This window comes from Aythya ferina (genome assembly GCF_964211825.1).
Source record: "Aythya ferina genome assembly, chromosome: 11".
Classification (NCBI taxonomy): Eukaryota; Metazoa; Chordata; class Aves; order Anseriformes; family Anatidae; genus Aythya; species Aythya ferina.
Window position 1 is genome coordinate 10,423,927 of NC_140307.1, and position 22,075 is coordinate 10,446,001.

The 22,075-nt window shown below is 42.8% G+C and overlaps 1 protein-coding gene and 1 long non-coding RNA gene across 15 annotated transcripts in view; one reads left to right on the forward strand and one right to left on the reverse strand.

Moving 5' to 3' along the window:
• The window catches only part of PDE8A (phosphodiesterase 8A), a 139,603-nt gene extending 121,246 nt beyond the window's left edge, over nt 1-18,357 (reverse strand). For 9 of the 14 annotated variants that reach the window (XM_084532132.1, XM_084532131.1, XM_084532126.1 and 6 more), the window contains exon 1: nt 17,957-18,357. In XM_084532132.1, the coding sequence (XP_084388258.1) occupies nt 17,957-18,217 (261 nt within the window). In that variant the 5' untranslated portion in view covers nt 18,218-18,357. Of the gene's footprint in view, nt 1-16,823; nt 17,088-17,956 lie in introns of those variants that run through there. The other 5 variants (XM_084532119.1, XM_084532121.1, XM_084532123.1 and 2 more) reach the window with 4 other exon arrangements.
• LOC311442656 lies at nt 14,919-19,298 on the forward strand. The gene is made up of 3 exons (XR_014696795.1): nt 14,919-14,988; nt 15,410-15,493; nt 18,351-19,298. It is a non-coding gene; the product is annotated as an uncharacterized lncRNA (long non-coding RNA).
• Nucleotides 19,299-22,075: the final 2,777 nt, after the last annotated feature.

A 22,075-nucleotide genomic window follows, 5' to 3' on the forward strand; every position in this document is an offset into this window, starting at 1 on the left:
TTAGAAATATACACTTATTAGCCTTAAAAAGCTGTTATTTTACTAAGAGCAGCTAGAATCAAGCAACTGCTTTTCCTAAAAGGAGAAGCATTTTCAAAAAAGCAAGGAAGTGCTGACCCATTGATGTACTCCAAGTGTGAAACAACATCATGTGAGTGACATGAAAACAGACTAGGGACTCTTGATCCCAGGGCACATGAGGACTTAGTGTACCACAGAGACTGAGCTTGCTTAGTTTCTGGTTGGAGGGCATTTACCCTGCAAATGCCAGCTAATGCACAGCTATGGAAAATGCTGTCATGAGCTTCAAAAATGTAATAGCCTAATGTTTATAGATGGCGAGGTATTCTGGAAAGATAATATAAAAAGAGGGGAAAAGAACAAATAATAAAATATGCACAATAATTAGATTTTAGGTTTATTTCCCATGGACTGAACTGGCATATTATAAAGTATAAAAGAAATGATTGCTGGCTCAACAAAGTGCTTCCCTACAACAAGCAAACCTATCTCCTGCCTAGATGAAGCTCCTGCACCAATACACACTGCCATAGCTTTGTGCTAAGCCTAAATTTACAGGCTTTGTCGTAGCGACATTACAAATTCACCTATATTAATTCCTTTTATTACATATTTTATGTCATTTCTACGCTTGGCTGCATGTGGCATTAATGATGACCATGACCATCCCAGCCACCGACACCCAGCTGGCTTCCAAATGGCCGGAACATTTTGTTCAGCACCAAGCTCCCCGAGCCAGCAGGGGTCATTCACCTGTGCTCTACCCTGTGTGCACACTGCAGCTCTAACATGGCACCAGAATTTTCAGCATTTTAAAACCATTACGGACCACACTCCAGTTTTTGGCAGTGCCGTATCAGAAAGGAAGGGAAAAAAAAAAAAAAAAAAAAGCCAAAACCAGCTAATAGTGGCTCTAAGAAAACCAGCCTTACAGGTAGTTCTATGGGCTTCAAGCTCCAATGTATGAGTATAAAGATATAAGTAAGAGGCTTTGTCTAACAGACTGGCACACCGCTCTGTTTGCTTGCATACCACCACTTACATGAAACTGCCTCCCCATCTCAGTGCAATCAAGATGAAAGTCAGGCCTCTCTCAGTCTACTGACACTACTCTCAAGAAATCAAAGAGGAATGGTCGGTGGCCCAAAACCCGACTGCAGAGTAGGGAGTTACAGGATGTGGCTCCATAAGCAAGAAGGCACCCACAGACCACCTGCAGTACTCTCTGTAATGGTCACCAGCTCTGGGAGTGCAAGAGAGAGAGGGAAATTCTCAAGGGTACTGGAAGATGTAAAATAGCAGTTAGTTACATTAGAGGCACAAGACCATGGCCATTGGAAAAAAAAAAAAAAAGAGCTGGCAATGATGGCAGCTGTTGGGAGTATGTCTGGAGGAAAGGTAATGATTCCTCCCACTCAGTGCCCGTCAGATAGAAAGCTGCCCCAAAACTAGCTTGTGTTTCAATACTTTGGGAAGCCACATCAAGATCCCTAGTAAGGCAGAAAAGCAATTTCCCAGCAAGGAAACAATTCCTGACATTTCCAACTAGTTATCTCCTATCTATAGTTTAACATGGGAAAGTTTGTGAGCCATCATCACTGGGCCATGGGTAGTTCCCAGACACCGGCAGGCAGTCATCATTTTCCATTTCAGAACAAAGTTCAGTTTGATCACAGCTACTTGTGTAAGTATTCCCTTTTTACAGCAACTATCTGAACTGATGTGGATACAAAAAGAGAGGGAAAATGTCCAATCTTCATTACGAAATGTGTCAGCACCAGCTGAGTCATGCAAAACTAGGAGTCCATGCTTAATGTCATTTATGACAGTCTCCCTTCATATTTAGATAAGTAAAATTCATATCCCCAAACTATAATTAATGTAAACATCAACTAATTATTTATGCTTTGTGCTATGAAAAAAAAAAGTAGCCCACAACATGTTACTTATTTTTGGTTAAGCAACACAAAAACATACCTACAATTTAAAATGTCATCAAGGAAAACATTTTAAGCACAAAAAAGCGTTGCAATTTTGAAAGCTGATAAAAAATAAAAAACACAATTTTTCTAGTATGGCAGACTAGATTGAAGTTTACTGCCTTTTAGTTGAAGTTAGAGAAAAAAATGCTTTTCTGGTTTGATTTTGTGTACACAGCTATGAAAATACTCTTCCAATATGATATTGATTTATAATAATGGCATTTTAAGGGCTATTGACCTTGGTGCAAATGATTAACAGTGTACTGTGTGTACTAAATAAAGAATTTCAGGGAGAGATCTGTTTACTAGCCATGTTTCTTTGTAAACAAAAAAAAGATTGTCATTTCTAGGATAGTGTTGTGGGCCACTGGGTGGGAAGAAGCTAGACTTTCCTTAAAGACCTTAACCCAACAGTAGCACTTCACAAAAAAAATAAAAATAAGTACTGAAAGAGAAGCTGATGTGAAATTCATCAGTGAGACGAGGTATACTGCTTGTGAAAAATGAAATTATAGGTGCATATAGGAGCATTAGGAACATAAAAATGGCAACCAAAGGTAGAGCACAATGGCAAAAGCAAGCAAAAGGAAATGATTTTTATGAACTGCATCTCCCAGAAGGGGCTGCAGGAAGGAACCTCCACTGTATATAACTGAAGGAGTTAAAGATCAGCTACAGACCATGTGGATGCCGAAGTTACATGGTCAAGCATCAGGAAAGTTGTTCTGCTGCTGCAGAAGCAGCTGTGGTGTCACAGCCCTTGTATCATAAGCCTTTTTGCATTACTATCAAATTGCCACCAAATCATACCTAGTAAATTGGTATCTTCTGTACAATAATCATCTGTCACATACTTAAACACAAAACTAGGACAGCTTCAGGAGATAATTATTAACAGTCTATTGAGTACTAAACAATGCAATTAATTAACTGAGAGTTCAACTTTTTCTTAATAACCTGAAGCTGCAGAATGAAGAGCCCCATACTTACAGCAAGTTCTGAAGAGCAAAGTGTCCAATGCTAAAAGCACAAAAACAGCAACAGAGGACAAAGGCCATTAACAATCACTTATTTGTCCTGATTCAAGGACTGTTCCCTGTGTTTGTTCTGCTGCCTGGCCTAGCATACGCAGCTCTGCTGACAAAAAATGTGTTTTCTTAGCAAAGGTTTGCAAATACCTTAGAATATTAGAATTTCATAGGTTAGCCAATTTTTTTCCCTGCTATCACTATATCTGTAACAGGGATTTTGCCAGTATAAAATATTTTTTTTTTTTAAATTGAACGCCCTCACTGACATTTCCAGGCTAGGTAACATTCCTTGTTCAGTCCTAGCCTTGGCTGTTCTAAGACTTTGCCTAAATCAGAAATGTCAAGAAACACAGGAAAAATCTTCTATTACAGAAGTTATACCACTGTATTCATACTCTCAAATGGCATAAACTATGCAGTCACAAGCACATCAGTATCAGTATTGCTGCAATTACTGTAGGGCTTTACCCTAGCCGTGCCAGAAAGAAATCACAAACATTACGGACAGACCATGGCAATATTAACGCAAGAGGCGAAAGGAGGAGCCTATATCTCAGACCCTAGATACTTGCTTCTGTAACATACGATGGGATCTTTCAAAGTAGGGTTGTGGGCAGCAGAGGTTTGCAGACTTCTGTGGAACAGCATGTACTCTTCCTCCAAGGCCAAGCTAAGAAGCCCAGCTAGCTAAAGTCAGAAAGCTCAGTACCCATTACCTTCAGCAGGTGTTTTATCAGCTCTCAGCAAGACTAAATTTTCTGCACAATCAGAGCAGGGAGGGGGGAAGGACAAAGCACAAGAATAAACCAAATCAATTAATTTTTAAATACACAGGTATCAGCGAACTATTCTCTAACAAGGAATTGCATATTAAAAATAAAAAATGCTGTAGATCTCTTATCACTAACACACAGCAGCTGCAATCCATGAAAATCAAGCCCAGCCACTGTCCTCACTCCAACATTGCTATCAGTTTGGCAGCATATGTAAAGCAGCTCTGGCTTCAACATGCAAAGTGGTATCTGCAGTGGGCAGCACTATGTAGGACTACACTACAGATCAAAGTATTTTCAGCATCTGTAAAAGGAGCCTTAACTGGTTTTAGAAGGTGCAAGACTGCAGTAATAAATCTGATCTCTTGAAGCCCGAGCTGGAAGTTGTACCCTCCTGTCAGCAGGTTCACTGTGTGATGTATTGTGGAGCTTTGGCTGCAGAGACGCTGTAGCCTGCAGATAATGAGCTGTTCAAAGTAGCTGTGAAATTGTCAACTTAATTAAGCCAAGTTTAGTTAACAGTCATCGTTCAAAAATTGTGTGTGAAGAGGCAGGCTTTGAAAGTGCCCAGCTATGCACTGTAGGAAAGTGCTGTGTACTTTTCTGAACCGAGAAATTGAAAGCTCATGTGATGAGATGGTGCTCCTTCCCCAAGTGTCTGAAGAAAGCCCCCTGGTTATCCCAGCGTGTCTGGAAGCTACATATTTTTTTTATTTTTTTTTCTATTTTTAGAAAGTTAAGATGCATAATCACTTGAGAACGATCTGCAACGGTTTATTAAGATAGTCTGACCTCCAGAAAAACATATGATTTGGGAGAGGAAGGAGAGCCTCCTGAGGAAACTGTGAAGATCCAAGCCTCAAGCGCTTGGGACTGAGTTCTGCAGATGGGTGTATTGACGTGACAGCCATGAGCTGAGGGGCCTGTCCTACTCAGATGAAGGCAGAAAAACTCAGCATCATGAAGGCCAGGCTGCTCTGTACTCCCTAAATTTATTTTCCTCACTGCTGTTCACGGCTTTGAACAAAGCACTTCAACATGTACTGCTATCTTTCCTGCACCTGAACCAGGTTAGCACTTAAAGACCCTGTCCAAACTAAATGCCGAAAAAAACAACAACAACAAAAAAAAAAAACAAACAGGACCTAAGGGTATTCTAAGCTAGGCTTTTGTTTTCTATTTAAACCAACTGCAAGTTAATTGACAAACATCTTGTACATACATACTCCTCTGGATGGCCTGCTCACACCTGTTCTAGGACAAAAATGCCTGTAGTAACCAAACCGAGTTACAGCAATCAATTCATCTGTGTTTAAGAACCTGTGTTTAAACAAACCATTAACACCAGCCTCAATTCATTCCTCAGCACAGAGGTGAAGGTTTCCCAAACATGACTCAGACTCTTAAGGACATGAAGATGTTTTGCAGCACCCAACAACTGCAGAGGTGCAGTGCTGTTAGCCATACAGCTAACCCTATAGCTTCACCCTGCCAATACTCTGCCATGCTTTAACCCTCTCCATGAATTATTTTGTTGGTTTACCTTAAAATCATTAAGCTATTTCAGAACAAGCCATGGAGATCTCTCCTTTAGGAAAATCTCCTAGGAATTCCACCTGCTGGCTTAGGACCTCCCAGTGCTGGGAAAGCTGCTGAAAAAAATGCCAAGCCCTTCACCCACACCGACCTCTCTGCAAAAGGAGGGGGGAAAAAGAAGGGAATGAGGTACTTTAGAGGTCCTCGTGACTGTTACAAAATAGCATGAAGCTAACAGTAGCCAAGCATTTAAAGATCCCCACGTAACATTTCACATAAGTATTTACTGTTACTTACTGTATTGTTACAGGGGTAAAGGGAAAGTAGATCCTAATGCAGTCAAAGTGCTTGTCCACAGCCAGGGAATCGCAGCTGTTTTCAGACACAACCAACAGGGTGCTCTTCCTTGGTGCGTTTTTCCTGAAATGCAACAGCACTGGCACAGGGAATCCTAATGAGTGGATGCAACTGGGCACTTCTCTGGATGCAACTGGGCACTTCTCTGATCAGCCAGCCAGAATGCCCGACAGCTGGGGAAAAATTCAAGGGACCAAAAGTCTCAAGTTTCCTGAGAGGGAATCATATTCTTTGCAGGTCATCCATGAAGAAAGGACAAAAGACCACATGGACTCATTGCTAAACACACTTTAGAAAACAAGTAATGGAGACAGTGCCATTGCTCCAACTGATGATGGCAAAATACAGGAGGTTTGTTTCTCAACCTTTTAGGGCAAATTGCTCCCATTGTTGTGTGAAGATTCCTTGCCCTAAGCAAACAGGGAAAGGACACAAAAAATCTAGGATTTCAAAGGAGACCCTGCTCTGTATTATTTCTGTGGACACAGCGGAGACTTCTGCAACCTAAAAGCAAAAGCATTTGCCATAGTGACCTGCAAGTCAAGCACCAGATCCCATCAGATGGATTCTGTGCTGGTCTCCGTTCTTGACCTCACGATTAAACTTTGGAGGCAATGCAGAGCAGTGCAAGGTATCAGGGGAGGCATCTCCTATCCCATATAACTTCTGTACATGCAATAGGGTCGGACATCACATCTATATCTGAACACCTAGAGCCTGTACTTACTATCACAGCTCAAAGGCTCACAGAAGAAAAGGAAAAAAACTCCATTCACTGAATCAGTACCAGCTTTCCTTCTCTTCCACAGTCCTTAAACTTCACTACTTCACTGAGACCAGCAAGGTTACCCCATGAGGCAAAATCTACCCCATGAACAGTGTCCCACAGAGTACAGCAGAAGCCAGTTTCCCCAAAGGGCATGGGAGACCCTTGTAAGAGCTGCTAGGAATCAGAACAGTCAAAATTAGCTTGGGAGAAAACTTCAGAGCTGTCTAGCCTTCAAAAAGAAGTTCTTTTTAGTTTAATTGGCAAAATAAGAGATGATATTTTCAGCACATTCTTTTGACAGTTCAGCTATGGATCTCACTGGTTACCCTGTGACCTGGGGCTAAGTCTGGGATCAGACAAGCTGTTAGACTTCCCACACCTCACATCAACCACTAGCAGGGCTTGCTCCTTCTCCCACTCTAACTTTGAAGTTTTGCACTGATTAAAAAGAAAACAAGTAAAACATTATATGAACAGTGACAGCAGAACTGTGTTTTCTTTCAGTAAAAATTATAAACTAATGCATCATTATTTAGCTTTAGGCACCATGAGTAAAAATGCCCACCAAAATTCCATGTTCAGTATTTTTTACCAAGCCAACAGGTTGATACTACTGCTTGTCCTTCAGAGGCAAGCCCTGTCCTTTCCTTTCTCAGCAAAGCCAGGTGTGAGAGCATTAGGTCAGCTTCTGCACTAAGCACTTTCATGAACCTCGTGAGTTTTTATCATTATTATTAACAAGGATCGCAAAACCTAAATCTCTCTTCTGCCCTAGAAGCTGGTTCTTGCTACCCAGTCCCAGTGCCAGAGGCAGGGTACTGTGGAAAAGACTACGTGAGCTGCTTGTTGGAGACACCTTGGTTCCCAATAAGCTACTGCTCTAACATGTTCATTTTAACAAGCTGTAATAAGCAATAATATTTCAGAAAACATAAATCACTCCTAAAAAAAAAAAAATGTGTTTACCCCAAAATTAAAGATTCCACACACCAGTAAAGGTAAAATACTAATTAGATTATGCACTGGGGGAATAAAGTATCACTATGAGGTGTAGGGGCTGTGAATGACAGCACCACCGCTTGTGTGACAGATCTTGGCTCCATGGCATTGAGCAGCAAGGAACAAGACTCATCATCTCCAGAACTGGGGACATACGATAACACGGCTCAGTGTCAGCATAAGCAGAACAGCCCTTTTATCTGAAATTCTGCAGAAAACAGATCACTTTGACAGCAAAAGGCAAAAGCAAAACAAATACTAAGTCAATTAAGAGTTGCAGCAGAACCAATGGAAGCTTTGATTCTGAGTTTTCAGGACTTACTCTTCCTCTCAGTGCAGTTGATATCAAAACAAAAGCTGTTTGGGTTTGCAAAACCCTCTTTGCCTGGGTTCAGAAACATTTTGTCCCTCTAAAGTATCAATGTACCCCTCAACATTTTTATCCATCTGCAGGATACTCTGCTGCATGTATGAAAAAAAGTAACTAGCTTCTCCAGTCATGAAGATCCTCCTATATCTTCAAAATATAACCCCATATTTGGTTACAATTCATCTCACTTGCAATCTCTTAAATGCTTTTATCAGCTGTCCTTGGTCCCTGCCCACACCAGGATGTGCAGAAACCAATACACACAGGTTCCATGCTGACGGCGTGTTGGTGGTAAGCGTGCACGACCACAGCAGAACGGGGTTTGGAAATCAAAAATTCATTTAAAAAATTCTACCCAAGAGCACAATATTTTTATTGCATTTGTCAACTTAGCAACCAAGTCTTAAGGAGATAAAATGAAGATACCATTATCATACTACTTGCCAAAATTGTGAAAAATGAGAAGTAAATCAGTATGTCCAGACTCAGTCCAGAAGAGGAACAAGAAAAACTCTTCTCATTTTTGTAACTTTAAATAAACTCTTACATCTTTCTCCAAAGCACATTCTGCTGACTGCAGATAGAGACAAAGCACTGTGTTACATGGACACAGTTTGATCTGAGAGCAACTCACGTTCCCGGGTACACAGTGGCCTTGATCCTGCATGACACACAATTAAGATCAAGCATGCAAGCAGAAGCATGCAGCGACTCGTCCAAAGAGATGCCCAATATCCGCTGGCAGCCTGGATCTTCTGACCAGGTCAGTACCTCCAGCCGTGGCCACGCCGCTGCACTGGGCTGTCTACAGAATGATCGTCTACAACCAGAAAACACCGAGCACATCCTAACACATCCCAGCGCACTTCAGACATAACTGGATAACAACACAGGTGCAAAAATAAAGTCTTCTTGTACAAAAATAAAGCCTCCTGAACTCCAACTAATTCAAGGTTTCAACAAATTCAAAGTTTCAGCTTTCACAGCCAGCACTCTAAAGATAAGCAATAGTCTCTCAGACTTGGTTTATGACCTGAAACCATAGCAATTTATATTCTTTCTACATCTACTGCTTGATAACTGCCCCCACTGTTATATGAAGCTGGGGAAAAAAAAAAAAAAAAAAAGTATTTGCTATCCCATTACTCCCATCATTAGACAGTTAATAGTATCTGTCATTGGAGGTTTTTTGCATTAGTACAGATTAAACAATCGTAAAACAAGGTACCCAACCATAAGGGCACATACCCTGGTTGCACTTAAGAGAATCCAGGGAAGTTTTACTTACAGACCAGAGACCAAATTCTGGCTGTTCTGAAAATTTTAAGAACTTTGCCAGTAGCTTCAGTATAGCCAGGAACTTGCCTACTGAAGTTATACTGATGCCTTTGTGGAATGACAGAAAACAACTTGTCCGTAGTACAACCATTATTGCCACTATTTTCATTTCCAAATCTTGTCTCCAACAGGGAGCTGTTTTCTACACTACCGAGAGGCAAACAGAGCAGTCCAAGCCCTGCCGCAGGTACGTCCCTCGAGCCCACAGAGTTTAAAGGGGCTGAACAACTAACTTTAGTCAGAATTTGACCCTCCAATAAACTTCTTCAGTATGTGAAAATAGTTCTTGGCTTTGTTTTGAAAAATGAAACAGACATCCTGCCAGCAATCCCAGTGCCATCTACATTTAAGTGTATGGCAGAGCTTCTTTGGGGTCCAGTACCCATGGACATCCCGGTACTGCTCCCCCCCCCCGAGCTATTTATTGCTAAATTACAGCTAGTGGAAAAGCACAGCTTCATCAGCAGTTAAACTGCAGGAGTGTATGGAGCAAGTCACTTTTGCTTCAAGTTACCAAAGTACTAGGTGTGGTTGTCCTCAACCATTTGTGGAATTTCTCACCAAAGTTTTATTACGAAAAAAAAAAAAAAAGTCTTAAAAACTAAACCAGCAGACAGAGTATTCCAAAAAGACAAAATACACATCTGCAGACTCAGGCTTCAAAGCTGAACACAGATCCTGACCCACCTACCTATCACACGGATACATTTATGCATTTAAAAACTCGGAATTAAAACCACTGTTGCAAAAATAGAGTTCTACACTTCAGCGCCAGCTGAGAAGCAAGCATGGTAATTCAGTACAAATACAGCTTCTATCTGGCAATGCAAATAACAGAATACAGAACACATTAACATCATATTCAGGTTTTTTGTTTGTTTGTTTTTTGTGCGTGTGTGTGTACTATAACTAAAACATAGGTATAGATTTTTTCCAAACAAGATCCATACCAGGAAAGTGTACTTTGCTGAGCACTTAATGAGGCTATTTGTCTGATGAAACTGTATCAGACACACCAGAACCTCAAGCGTAAAGGCAGAAAGCTATGGTAAATAGATAACTTTGAAAATGTGTTGTCTTTTCGTGGCAAGTAAGATGGGGCCTCATAAAATTTCCACTGCATCCCAGTAGGGAGCTAAAGGTCACTGCTAACTCAAAGTTAAGAACAATGGGAAGCAGAGGATGTCATTCTTTCATATTTGCCCAGTGATTCTGTGTTTTCTTTGCATGGATTTACTTAGGAAACTGGGAACTCTACAGACAATGAGAAGATTTCAAGGTTACCATTTTTCCCTTAACAAAGCTGGGTATCAGAAATCTGTTTGTAGACTTATGCAAAATGTTTGTTTTATAAAGAAAAATACTTCTTACTTTGATCTTTCCAAATATAGGAAACATTCATTTTCCCATGAAACTTCAAATTAAAGTGCAAAATAATTCTGCTTTCGCAAAAAGACTGAATTTCCAACAAAGAAACAGATACAATTTCAATCTGTTTGACATTATTTAACAAATGGATTTATATCTATCCTGGTCAGAACAATAGAAATAATGTCCTGGAGATGGTTTTCAATTTCGTTCACCCAGGAATGAAATACTGTCTGATTAACAAGGAGACTCTCTTTACATGAACTAAAACGTGTCACCTTAATTTCTAGAGATCTAATGCTCAAAAGTTGGCTATAATGTAATATAGTGACAGAACTGAAAAGCTATAATTCCTCCTTTTCCAAGCACAGATGGGAACCGTAATTAAGAGTCCCTCATGCTAGCATCAGTCTTTTTCAATAGCAACATTATTTTACCCCAAAACTTCCTTTAATCTTGAATATTCCTTTTTGAGTCAAAGTCATCTTGCCTTGCTAGGACATCTTCTCTCCACATATGTGTGCAGACTATCTTTAAACACATAAAAGACTATCACAAACCATTACAAACTACCTTGTCAGCCACACTCAAAGTGGATATAACTTAATTCAACGCATTTCCATGTCAAAAAAGTAGGTTCCAGCCCTCATCCTTTCTACTGAAACAAAGCCACACACGCGGGAGGTGGTTTATAGGATGCTAAGCTTTTTATATTATGTACAGTGACATATTTACAGATTTTACAAGGAAGAGAAGAAAAGGCCCTGGGAGTTTGATCCAAGGCCAACAGTTCAGCCCATAGGAAAAGGGGATGGTCTGGAAGAATGCACAAATTAGAGACTCCGCTACTTAACTTCACAGTGTATATATCATCATTTCTTACATTTTGGCCTGAACGGGGATTTTAAGAAAGAACCTACGAGGGGCTGGATGTTGAAATCTTTGAAAAACAGAAGACTTTAACCACATCGCCTCCTTGATGGCTCTGAAAGCTTAAAATCTGACTCTGAGCAATCAACCTATTCAGTATGCCATGCACATGAAAGCTATTCAATTTGCATCTTGTCATCCCATGCCAATTTAAATTATGGTTAAATGAAGATACCTAATTATTTTACCCAATGGACTGATAGCAATGAATAGAATGTCACGGGGCCAAGCAAATTCCTAGTGAAACTCCACTGAATTAATGGGTCTCAAATAAAAAACACTGAACACAATTCACACAGAAAATTGTGCTTCGGACATAAAATCATGTTTTATGTGCAATCACGGAAACATTACTAACAATGATTTAGTTCCAGCCATGGCTGGTAAAGCTGTTTACACCGTGGGTATATTATATCCATGCACACCCCCAAAATAGAACACAATGCTAAATTGTTCTCCGAGGTATGCAGGTGCTTGCACTGTCCCCTGACAAAACGATGATTTACGCAAAGCTTATATTGAAACAATTTTACCTCGGGGGCAAATTGCTCATTATCATATTTGCTTTAGGTTTCTTTTACTTTTTGTTGCAAGCTAATCAGAGCTTTAATTGTCCATATCCCTAAATATTTATTTCCTCTTTGAGGACTCGTTTGAAAGTCACTTGGCATGTAGCTGCTCAGAAAGTGGAATATTTTCAGTGCATTGTTAGTACTGTTTAAGCCCAATTCTGGAGTCTCTTCTCAAGGTAAAAGCTGAGAGAAGCGAACAGAAGTTCTTACCATAACTAAATAAACCAATAATTTATCACTGCTGGTAGTGGCAACTGTTGGATAGAAAAATGTTAATGGCTGTTAAAAATAATTATCATTCAACCTCTCATTTTCTTAATATGGACATTTACTTGAAAATGAGAAAAGGATACTAAAATATAATAATATAAGCAAAACAGCATCTAAAAAATATTTTTTCTAAGTTTCAAGTGGACTATGAGTACCTTTCTTAATGAAACACTCTTTGTAATCACACAGATTGTAAGCCAATCTAAAATCCTTGAACATGAAGTATCTGCAAGTGGGTGTAACCATTTCACATCTTTCATTTATATTTAGATGCAGCATTTTGGATGCCAAAAACTGAAGTGCTGGCACTCTGAATGGTGAGGTGATGCCAGTACCTTGCACCAGCAGTTCACACCACAGGTAATACTGGGAACAGAGGAAATGGATGGAGAACTTGTATCACCTCCAGTTCTTCTGCATGTCTTACTAGCAAGTAGAGTTTGACAAGTAGAAAATTTCTCTTAATGAACTTGCAGTTTAATCTCAGCAATACAATTAAGGATACAGAGGGTAACACAGTAAGTTAAATAAATAGAACTGGAGAAAAAGGTTTGTTTTCAATATCTCCTCTACTGACACATTCAGGTGGCAAAAAACGTAAAGCTGAGAAGTCAGCAACTAAGAAGTCAGCACAGCCAGGCAAGAGACATAAAGCAAGTTCAGACCGGGGCAGTGAAGAACAGCACAAAGGGCAGAGAGAAGACAGCGTTTCGTGTCTAACATGAATTTATAGCTAGAAGGAGTCTCAGTGGAATTTCTACCAACAGTGAGTACTCAAAAAATTCAAGACCTAATCTTGCTCATCTCAGTCACACAAGAAGGTGCCTTCAAATGCAGTGGTACATTTTGCATGAGAGGAACTAAAAAGAAATGGTTTAAAGGTTGAAAACACATCTTAGGCTGTCTTTATAGCATAGCAATCTATATGCTGAGTGATTTCCAGTTCTTTTCCAGTTTACATTACAAACAACAGGAAATTAAAAAGATTTAAAAAAAAAAAAAAAAAAAAAAAAAAAAAGGAAAGAAAGAAAAGCCTTAAATATTAACCCAGCATGAATATGGAAAGGTCACATGTTACTTCATCGGTTCGCTCCATACCATTTAAAAATTAGACCCCTCCATCCCCTGGAGAAAAGGGTTCATGCCTTGCAATAAAAGTATATTAAACTTCGGGCTGGAAGTCTCGAGTCATAAGGACTGAGCAAAGTTAGCGTATCTCAGCGTGGGAAGGATCCTCTCAGTGGGAGCAAGGATCTCTGTACGGGAGGGCTGACGTCAGTGGAAGTGGGAGGGAAACGGTGAGGGGAGGTTTGCTGGGGGAATGGCTGAGGGCTGTTTCAGTGGGAACAGGGAGGAATCGAGAGGGCTGGACGGCCTCACTGGAAGTAGGGACAGTACATGTGGGAGTTTCAAAGGGAGGGAGAGCTGAAGTGTTGCAAGGGGAAGGGATTACCAGACAGGCAGGAAAAGAGCAGACAGCTTAGCAGACTAAATAATGTGCTGTTAAACGCTGAGATGAGATCCATTTCAGCACTGAAGGTAGAAGTTAGCATACGTCCTCCTGTATATACAGGATTATGCAACCATTGGTTTGCAGTGACTGTAAAATTCACAGACAATTTCACAGGTTTTCAATGAAGGGAACTTGCTGGCTGTAACACCATGGATCTAAACTGCTCATCCCATATCGACTGATAAATCAAAAAGCTATTTCAAATTCAGCCCTGCTGGCTTAGCTCTACTTTTAATTTTCAATAAAGGAAGTTTGGATTTACTTTCCGATCCCCTTGCACCCAAACACACACATTTCTGTGTTAAATATACACGACAGGGAGAGTTACACAAGCGAAGAGGAAGGAAATCTCACATACGTAAAAGAATGAGAGGGCAAAATAAATGTGCAATGTATGTGCTGCAGTGCATATCAGTGCAGTATAGAAATGACACACATGCATTGCTCGGACAGCAACCCCTCACAATTACCCACAGCAGTTTTACATAAATGCCCATCAAGTCCTTACACCATGCCAATCCTTATTTATGCTAAATGTTAACCAGAGTTATTACCCTAAAAGAGTATACACAGATTTCTATAAAGCCAAGTACCCTTACTACAAATTCAGCTACTGAAATTTCTGCAGAAGAAAATCATTACTAACCTATATGAAAAGGCTATCACAATTTTGAATCCACTTTCTTGAGACTTTTAGAGCTGAAAAAAATCAGGAAACGTCTCCTTTGCAACAGGACTAATCTAAGTTTTCTTTGATATTTTTAATGTAGCCCTGGATAATCAAACTTCAGTCACTGCTACTGAGTAAGTCTCACTCATCTTCCACTGGGAAAAGGACAGAGTTTAAGCTGTGGAGTCTATCTGTTGAAAATTAAAAGAAGGGTTTTCATGGCTGGCTCCCTATTTAGGTACAGCACTGATTCCAAGCTGCTCATGAATTTTCAAATGAAAGCCACGCATAAAATTACTAATCAACGAGGGAGATACAGGCGCCATGACCAAACAGATTTATCTCCTCCGTTTATCACGTACTATCACCATACCCATATATACCAGCACTAGGTACTACAGCACTTATCTCTGCACACACGCACTTTCAGGGCTCCTCTGCAAGTTTACCACGGATAAACCAAGCCTTCTCCTTATTCGGAAAGGACAGGTATTTTTTTAGCTACACTTTGTAAATTGGTGCAAATCCCAAAACGCTCACACCACACATCTGGAGAAATGATCCTCTGCCATTCCAACAGCACAAAGACACAATAAGATATAAACATAAAGCCAGAATAAGCCTGGGGGTTAATCAGCAATATATATAAGGCCATTTTACAATTAGCATGGGTTATTTCTTCTTATGACACTGCCTGACTTGAAAACATGTGTGCTATAGCTAACAAGTTGATTTGGTAAAAGTCACTGTGTTACTCATTACACTGATATTAATAAACTTAATGCTAATGCCAGCTGGAGTGAAAATGCAAGGTTTACAGCCCAGGTTTTTTTCCTAGCTTTCACATAGGACTTTCTTGCCTTTAATCTGTGCATGTATGACAGAAGAATGCATGTGAATTCAATTGCAGTGCCCTGAGACAACAGGAGAATGCCATCCTGGCAGTAAATTGGCCGTGCACACGCGTTCTGACCGCAGCACCAAAGCACAAAAGGTATGCAGCATCTTCTGTTCAGGTGAGGGAATCCCAGGTGCCATAAAGAACAGCCATAGTTAGTGGAAGCACCCAAAGTCATAGGATCTCAGAGTTTCTCAAATCAAAAATCCTTTTAACTCCAAAACTGCCCAGTGTCCTGCCCAATGCTCCTTTTGACAGTGATCTCAGGCTCCGGTCCCTTACCTTCAGCATTCTGATTCTTTATTTCTTTCTAAACAACTTCACTGTACCATGACAAGTGTAGCTCTCTCTCCAGCACAATTTCTGAGACAACACAGAAAGGTTAGGTTAGATGTTAGAAAGAACTTCTTTACAGAAAGGGTTGTGAGGCATTGGAACAGGCTGCCCAGGGAAGTGGTGGAGTCACCATCCCTGGAAGTCTTCAAAAGACGCTTAGATGTACAGCTTAGGGATATGGTTTAGTGGAGGGCTGTTAGCGTTAGGTTGGAGGTTGGACTCGATGACCTTGAGGTCTCTTCCAACCTAGAAAATTCTGTGATTCTGTGATTCTGTGACAGTTATACTCTAGCACAGGATGAACTGTAATGAACTGTAAATCTGATCATAATATTCACACTAATGCTAAAAGCAGAAAATGAAGCACATTGCTGCTTTGCATCTCTAAAGATAGGATTTTACACATGAAAATCATGTAGATGTGATTTTTCAATCAGATTTTGTACTCGACTGATCACAAAGAGAATTCCATTCTCATTTCTAAAAACCCAGGCAATGTGCTCAGAGTGATGACAAGGGCAGAAAAAGACCTAGTGATAAAAATTAGAACAGCTGCCAATGAGGTTAGAGCATGTACATGAACCAAAATCAACCGTATAGCACCTGGCCAAATTACCCAAACCGGGTAACAACAATTTTTACGAAGTTCTTGAAATCAAACAACAAAACTAAGGCTGCTTTCCATGGTTATGCTTCTGGAAACAGTCCTTGGAGTTGTTTGTTTGTTTTCCCCCCCATAAGCAAGCACACAGAAGACGAATTCACACAATATAAACTTTAACAATATTTTGGTTTTAAACTTTGTAATGTACAATTACAATCACAATTAAAAATAAAGCTATTAAAGCAATTGTCAGGATTCTGATGACAACTTTCCCCACTGCAGTTACCATAAGCACGACTACTGTGCGTGAACAGAGCCGTACAGTTTAGTTTCCTGTACAGTACTAGCACTCAATTTTACGTTACTACAACACCATTGACCTTCATATTCTGACTTAGGTGTTATTAGTTCCTCCTTCGACTCACTACATGCAGTGTCTTCTCATTTTTTCTACACCTTTTTTAAACTTCTGTGAACCGTACTTACTAAACCTGGAGGAAAATGGAGAAAATCATCCATAGTACTGAAGAAAATTGCTTCAGGTCAATGTTCTAGAAGCCACCTTAATAAGTGTGTAAAAATCCTCAGAAATCTAAAAACTATTAGTTTCTCTGGATCTGCAAAACACTTGACATTTTGCTAGTTCTTGCCTGCACCTCAAGCCTGTATCTTGTATTTACGGCGTGTGTATCTCAGTCCTTATCACAGTAACCCAGAGCTCATCAGCCATGTTATACAATATCCCCCGAGGTACTGCATTTGAGTTCATTTCTTTTTTTTTTTTCTTTTTTTTTTTTTTTTAATATTTGCAATTATTATTGTTTCAAAATAGAGATAGTTCCCTCCCCCAAGGGAGAAAATATGGAATAATCAAAAACTCGAGCAGTAGGAACTAAAGTATAATGCATAAGCCCGTGACTACATCAATGGAAAGCAAACTGACATACAACTAACACTTAAAAAAATTAATCACAGATTGCAATTTTTTTCAGTATGTGTCCTTCAATTTCACACAGGTCTTGTCTTGTATCTCTACACATAAGTATACACACTGAAACACATGCAAAAAATAAAAAATAATAACAACAAAAAAAAGCAAAAACTATTTGCAGTAACAGACAAGGTCAACAAGTTGTTAATGTAAACCAGCACCCAGAGCAAAATCTGCTGCCCCTCTTCCAACTTTCTGAATGGAAGAGCTACGCAAACTGATCAGCCCACCGAGCGGATCGCTTCAGGCTGCGATCTGCCCGCTTCCACAGAGCCGAGCAGCTCGAGGGTCGCTGGGCAGCCCCCCATGACCGCACAGCCCCCACGGCCAAGCCCACCGCCGCGGGCCCACTGCGGGCGTCCAGCCCTGCACCCCTGCCTCCAGCGAGGCCGCTCGCACCGCTCCCCTTCCCAGCCTTCGCCAAAGCCCTTTGGAGGAGCGAAGAGGCTCGGGCACATCCACAAAGTCATCGCATGAGAGGGATTAGTTTATAAACGAAAGTAATAGCTCGAGCCAGGAAAAGCTCCCCCGCAACGCGTTACTTCGGCGGGGGGACTCCTTGGGTTAGACCGCTGCAGCCAACTCGTGTGCTGCGAGAAACGGCGCTCGTGTTTCGCACCCTTTTTACCTTAACACTGGATCTGCTGGTCTGGGTCTCTGCCTCCATGCTCTGGCTGTTCTCCCTCTTGTCTTTCTTAGAGGAATTAGTCCTCACCTTATAAGTGGATGTGTTGGAGGATTTAATGAATAATCCTGGGACGGGGTTGCCTTGCTGCTGCTGAGACATGGTTGTGTTGGTCTGGTGAGGGGAATTGCACTCCTCAGACTCTTTGCTACTGTGATAGACCACTCTGCTGTCAGAGATGTGGATGCTTGGAGCACAGCCCATGCTTTGTGGCCACCTGGGGAATACTTCTAAATTGTATATATATATACGTGCATATATATATCTCTTTCCTTCCCGTTGGTATTTCCCCCTGCTTTGCTTTTTTTTTTTTTTTTTTTTTTTTTTTTGTTAACAGGTTGAATCTTTGTCCTGCGTCTCCGCTACACTCTGAAGCATTGCCATCGGTCCCTCGCACACGACAGGCTCGTGTCTGTCCTCCTCGGCCTCCACGAAGCGGGTCCTTTGGTCGCCCCCTCAGCCAGCGGTGGGCCGGGGGGCTGGAGGGGCGGGTGGGGAGGGGGGGGGATGGATCAACAACTGGTCGACTTCATATTTTCACAGGTTAGTGCTGATTTTCCTAAGCCATCTGAGAAGCTTGGGAGGGCTTGCTTTCCTTCGGGGGAAGAAGGAGGAAAAAAAAAAAAAAAAAAAGGAAAAATAGCCCCGAAAAGCCGCGAAGCAGCCGCACAGCCCCGGTGTTCAGCGCGGCCGGGGGCTCGGCACCACCCCCCCTCCTAGCCCGGGGCTCGGCGCATTCTCCCCGCGGCGCTCCCGGGGGGGGCCGCTCCCCACCTCGTCCTCCGCGCTCGGGGCCGCGCTGCGGGGCTGCTCGGAGGAAAAAAATAATAATAATAATAATTAAAAATTAAAAGACACCCCAAAAAAATAAAAATAATAAAAAAAAATCCCGGCGAGGAGCCCGATCCGCCCCGGCGGCGCTCGTCACGCCGCCTGGGGCACGTCGGCGGGCGGCCGCGGGGGTGACATTGGCGGTCCCGGCGTCCTCAGGCGGCGGCAGCCCCCCCTCAGGCGGCCCGGGCGCTCCCCGGGCGCCGCAGCGGCATGCCGGGCCCCGGCCCCGGGCGGGGCGGCGGCGGGTGGGCGGCGGGGCTGCTCGGAGCGCTGCCCGGGGCCGCGGGACGAGGAGGAGGAGGAGGAGGCGGCGGCGGCGAGGCTGGCGGAGGCATCAAAGGGCCTCCATGGTGGGGGCAGTGTGTGGCCGGAGGGGTGATGCGGGACGGCCAGAGAATGATGATGACGACGATGATGATAATAAAAAGATTAAAAAAAAAAAAAAAAAAAAGGCGAAAGGCGAGAGAAGCGGCAGGAAAACGATCCTAGCGTCCCGGCTCGGCGGAGAGGCTTGCGGCGGCGAGGGCTCCCGTTCGCAGGGCCGTGGCGGCGGCGCGCCGTGCAGCGGGGAAGTGCCGGTGCTCGGTGCTCGCAGCTCCGCTCCGCGCCCGCCTCTCTGCACCGGGCGGCGGCGGCCCCGGCCCCCTCCCTCCCTCCCCTCCCCGCCGCCCCCCGCCCCTCCCCTCCTCTCCCGCTCCCCCCCCCCCCGCCCGCGCGGCCCCGGCGCTTGACAGCGTTGGAGCCAATGACAGCCGCCGGCGGCGCTGACCTCCGGCCCGCGCTGGCGTCAATGCAAATCAGCCGCCCCGCGCCAATGGCGGCCCGCGCCGCCCGCCAGAGCCGGCTTCAAACCGCCGCCTGCGCGCTCACGGCGCCCGCTGAGGGCTCCGCGCACGCTCCCCCTGAGGGGAGCCGGGGAAAGGCCGAGCCCCAGCGCTGCCCCCTCGGCTGTGGCCCCATGCGGTTACTCGGAAATGGGTTTGGGGGTGAAGGTGCTGCGGGTCCAGGCAGACCCCGGGACTTGGATACCGAACTGCAGACCGGCTTGGTCGGCAGCATGCGCAGAAATCAGGCTTGTTCTGCCGGTGAGACCCGACGTGCCTCAGCTTAGGACACAACACACGGCACAGACCCCACTTTAACGCACCTCAAGAGGAGCGGAGTGCTTGAGGCGGTGCCAAGGCCATGCCCAGCACAGGGCTGGGGGCACTCCTGACACTGCCCACAGTACGAACCCAGGCGCAGTGGCAGCCCCCAACACAAGCACAGAGCCCACGCTGTGCTGATGCCACACGTGCCCTCCGTCCTGGTTGTGGCACCCGGGCTCACCGAGGTACTTAAACACACCACTCACTGTCACCCAGCAAGCAACAGCAGTTTAGGGAGGGACAGATCAAACTTTAGCTTTAGGACCACAGAAAACACTAAATCTGAGAGAGATGGCTTCTGTCAATAAGTTCCCGTGCCTCAGGAGAGAAGATAAGGTGTTACGGGGAAAACTATTCAAGTTCCTCCAAGTGCACATCACGAAGGGCTCTGTGCCCCCATCAGTCACGGTGTTTCAGAAGCAGCCGGTTCAGAGCGCCCTTGTGTGCATTCGGAACAGCTGGCCTCTGAGCATTACCTCAGCTACATGGGAAATGCCATCAGGTCGTGATTAAAAGGCAGATAGGCAGATAAGCGAGGACTGCGTCAGCAAAAAGCAGCTCTCCGTTCATATAGGTCACAGCATCAGCTGGTGCAGATGGCAGCACCCTGTAAGGCCAGGAGATGCAAAGCCAGCAGGCAGCGCTTTTGAGAAATGTGTTTTTTCAGGACAACCACAGTACTTGCACTGTCAAAATGCTTTTATTTACTTCTAGTAATTGCTAGGGTTAAAGGCTGGAAAATGAAGCCTTCCTGTCCCTGGTCTCCCTGCTACTGTGCAGTTTCAAACATAAGCAACAGTCACATAAACTTCATCCACCCCATTAATTTAGCTGCTTCACATCGCCTGTCAGTACTAGCAAATCACTCCGGCTTCCTGTGCTCTCATCACTTCGGATGCCCACTTAAGATAAGCACTTAATAATAAATGAAGGAAAAGGCTTAACAGACCTGCTTTAAACAGTGGGCATTGGTGGGAGAGGAATCTTGTCCTCATTCTTTATGTTAAACTTCTAATTTTCTAAATCCCACTGATAAGAATGCACTTAAGTGCAGTGTCAGAAGAGAATGCCGAAGTTCTTACTCGTGCCATTAATCACAAGTGTGGGCTCTCTTCTTCAGCCTTAATGGATCTGTCATCAAAACTACTATTGCACTTAATTTCTGGTGGCACCGGGGGAGTCAGAGACAGCAAAACTTCATTTTCAAAGCTCCACATTCAGTTTGCAGTGCTGACACCTAGAGTTAAGCCTTCTACTTGTAAAATAAATAGGTTTGATTTGCAGCTACATGGACATTTCATGGTGTCATTTCAAAAACATGAATGTTAAAAACGTCTCTGCTTTCAATTTCAGAAACAAATTAACATTCAACCAATATTTTATCAAAATGACAGACAAATAAGTACATGGAGGAAAAAGCACTTTGTTCAACATCACATAATAGCAGCAAGAAAAAACAACAGCATACATGCAGATGGGATGCATATGACCTCTTTGCCCTTTTTAAAAATTTTTTCCACTCTAAGCCTATGAGACTATTTCTGAATATTTCAATTTAGAGTTGAACTTCAAACAACAAAAATTAAAGCTCCATTTGCAAGTTTTTCAAATGAGAATTCACACTGCCTTGAATTGGAGGGTAAGCTGAGCACAAAATGCATGAACAATTCCTTAATAGTCATTAAGCCATTGAGAAATTACCAGAATTGTTGCTACACTGATAAAATCCAACTAAAAAAATACATGTATAAATATATTTGAGCAAGACACTGGCACAGTCTTTGGCTTGTTTCTCTTAAATTTGAAAATATTACTTCCATTTTTTTGTTGCCAATAGGAAAATATTGTTGAAAGTATAGGTTCACCTGTAGTCTAGAATCAGAGAGAAAAGGTGAAGATATCAAAATCATTGCCAGCGGCAGTCATTTTTCACTATGCTACATGAGTTCTGTTTGCAGATAAAGGGGCTTGTTCAAGCTTATTTGCTGAAGTGCAGCTCAGGAAATGGTGGTCCCTATTATTCAAAAAATGAAATAGTGCAAAAGAGCAGAGGAAGAATAGGAGCGTAGACACTGGCAGA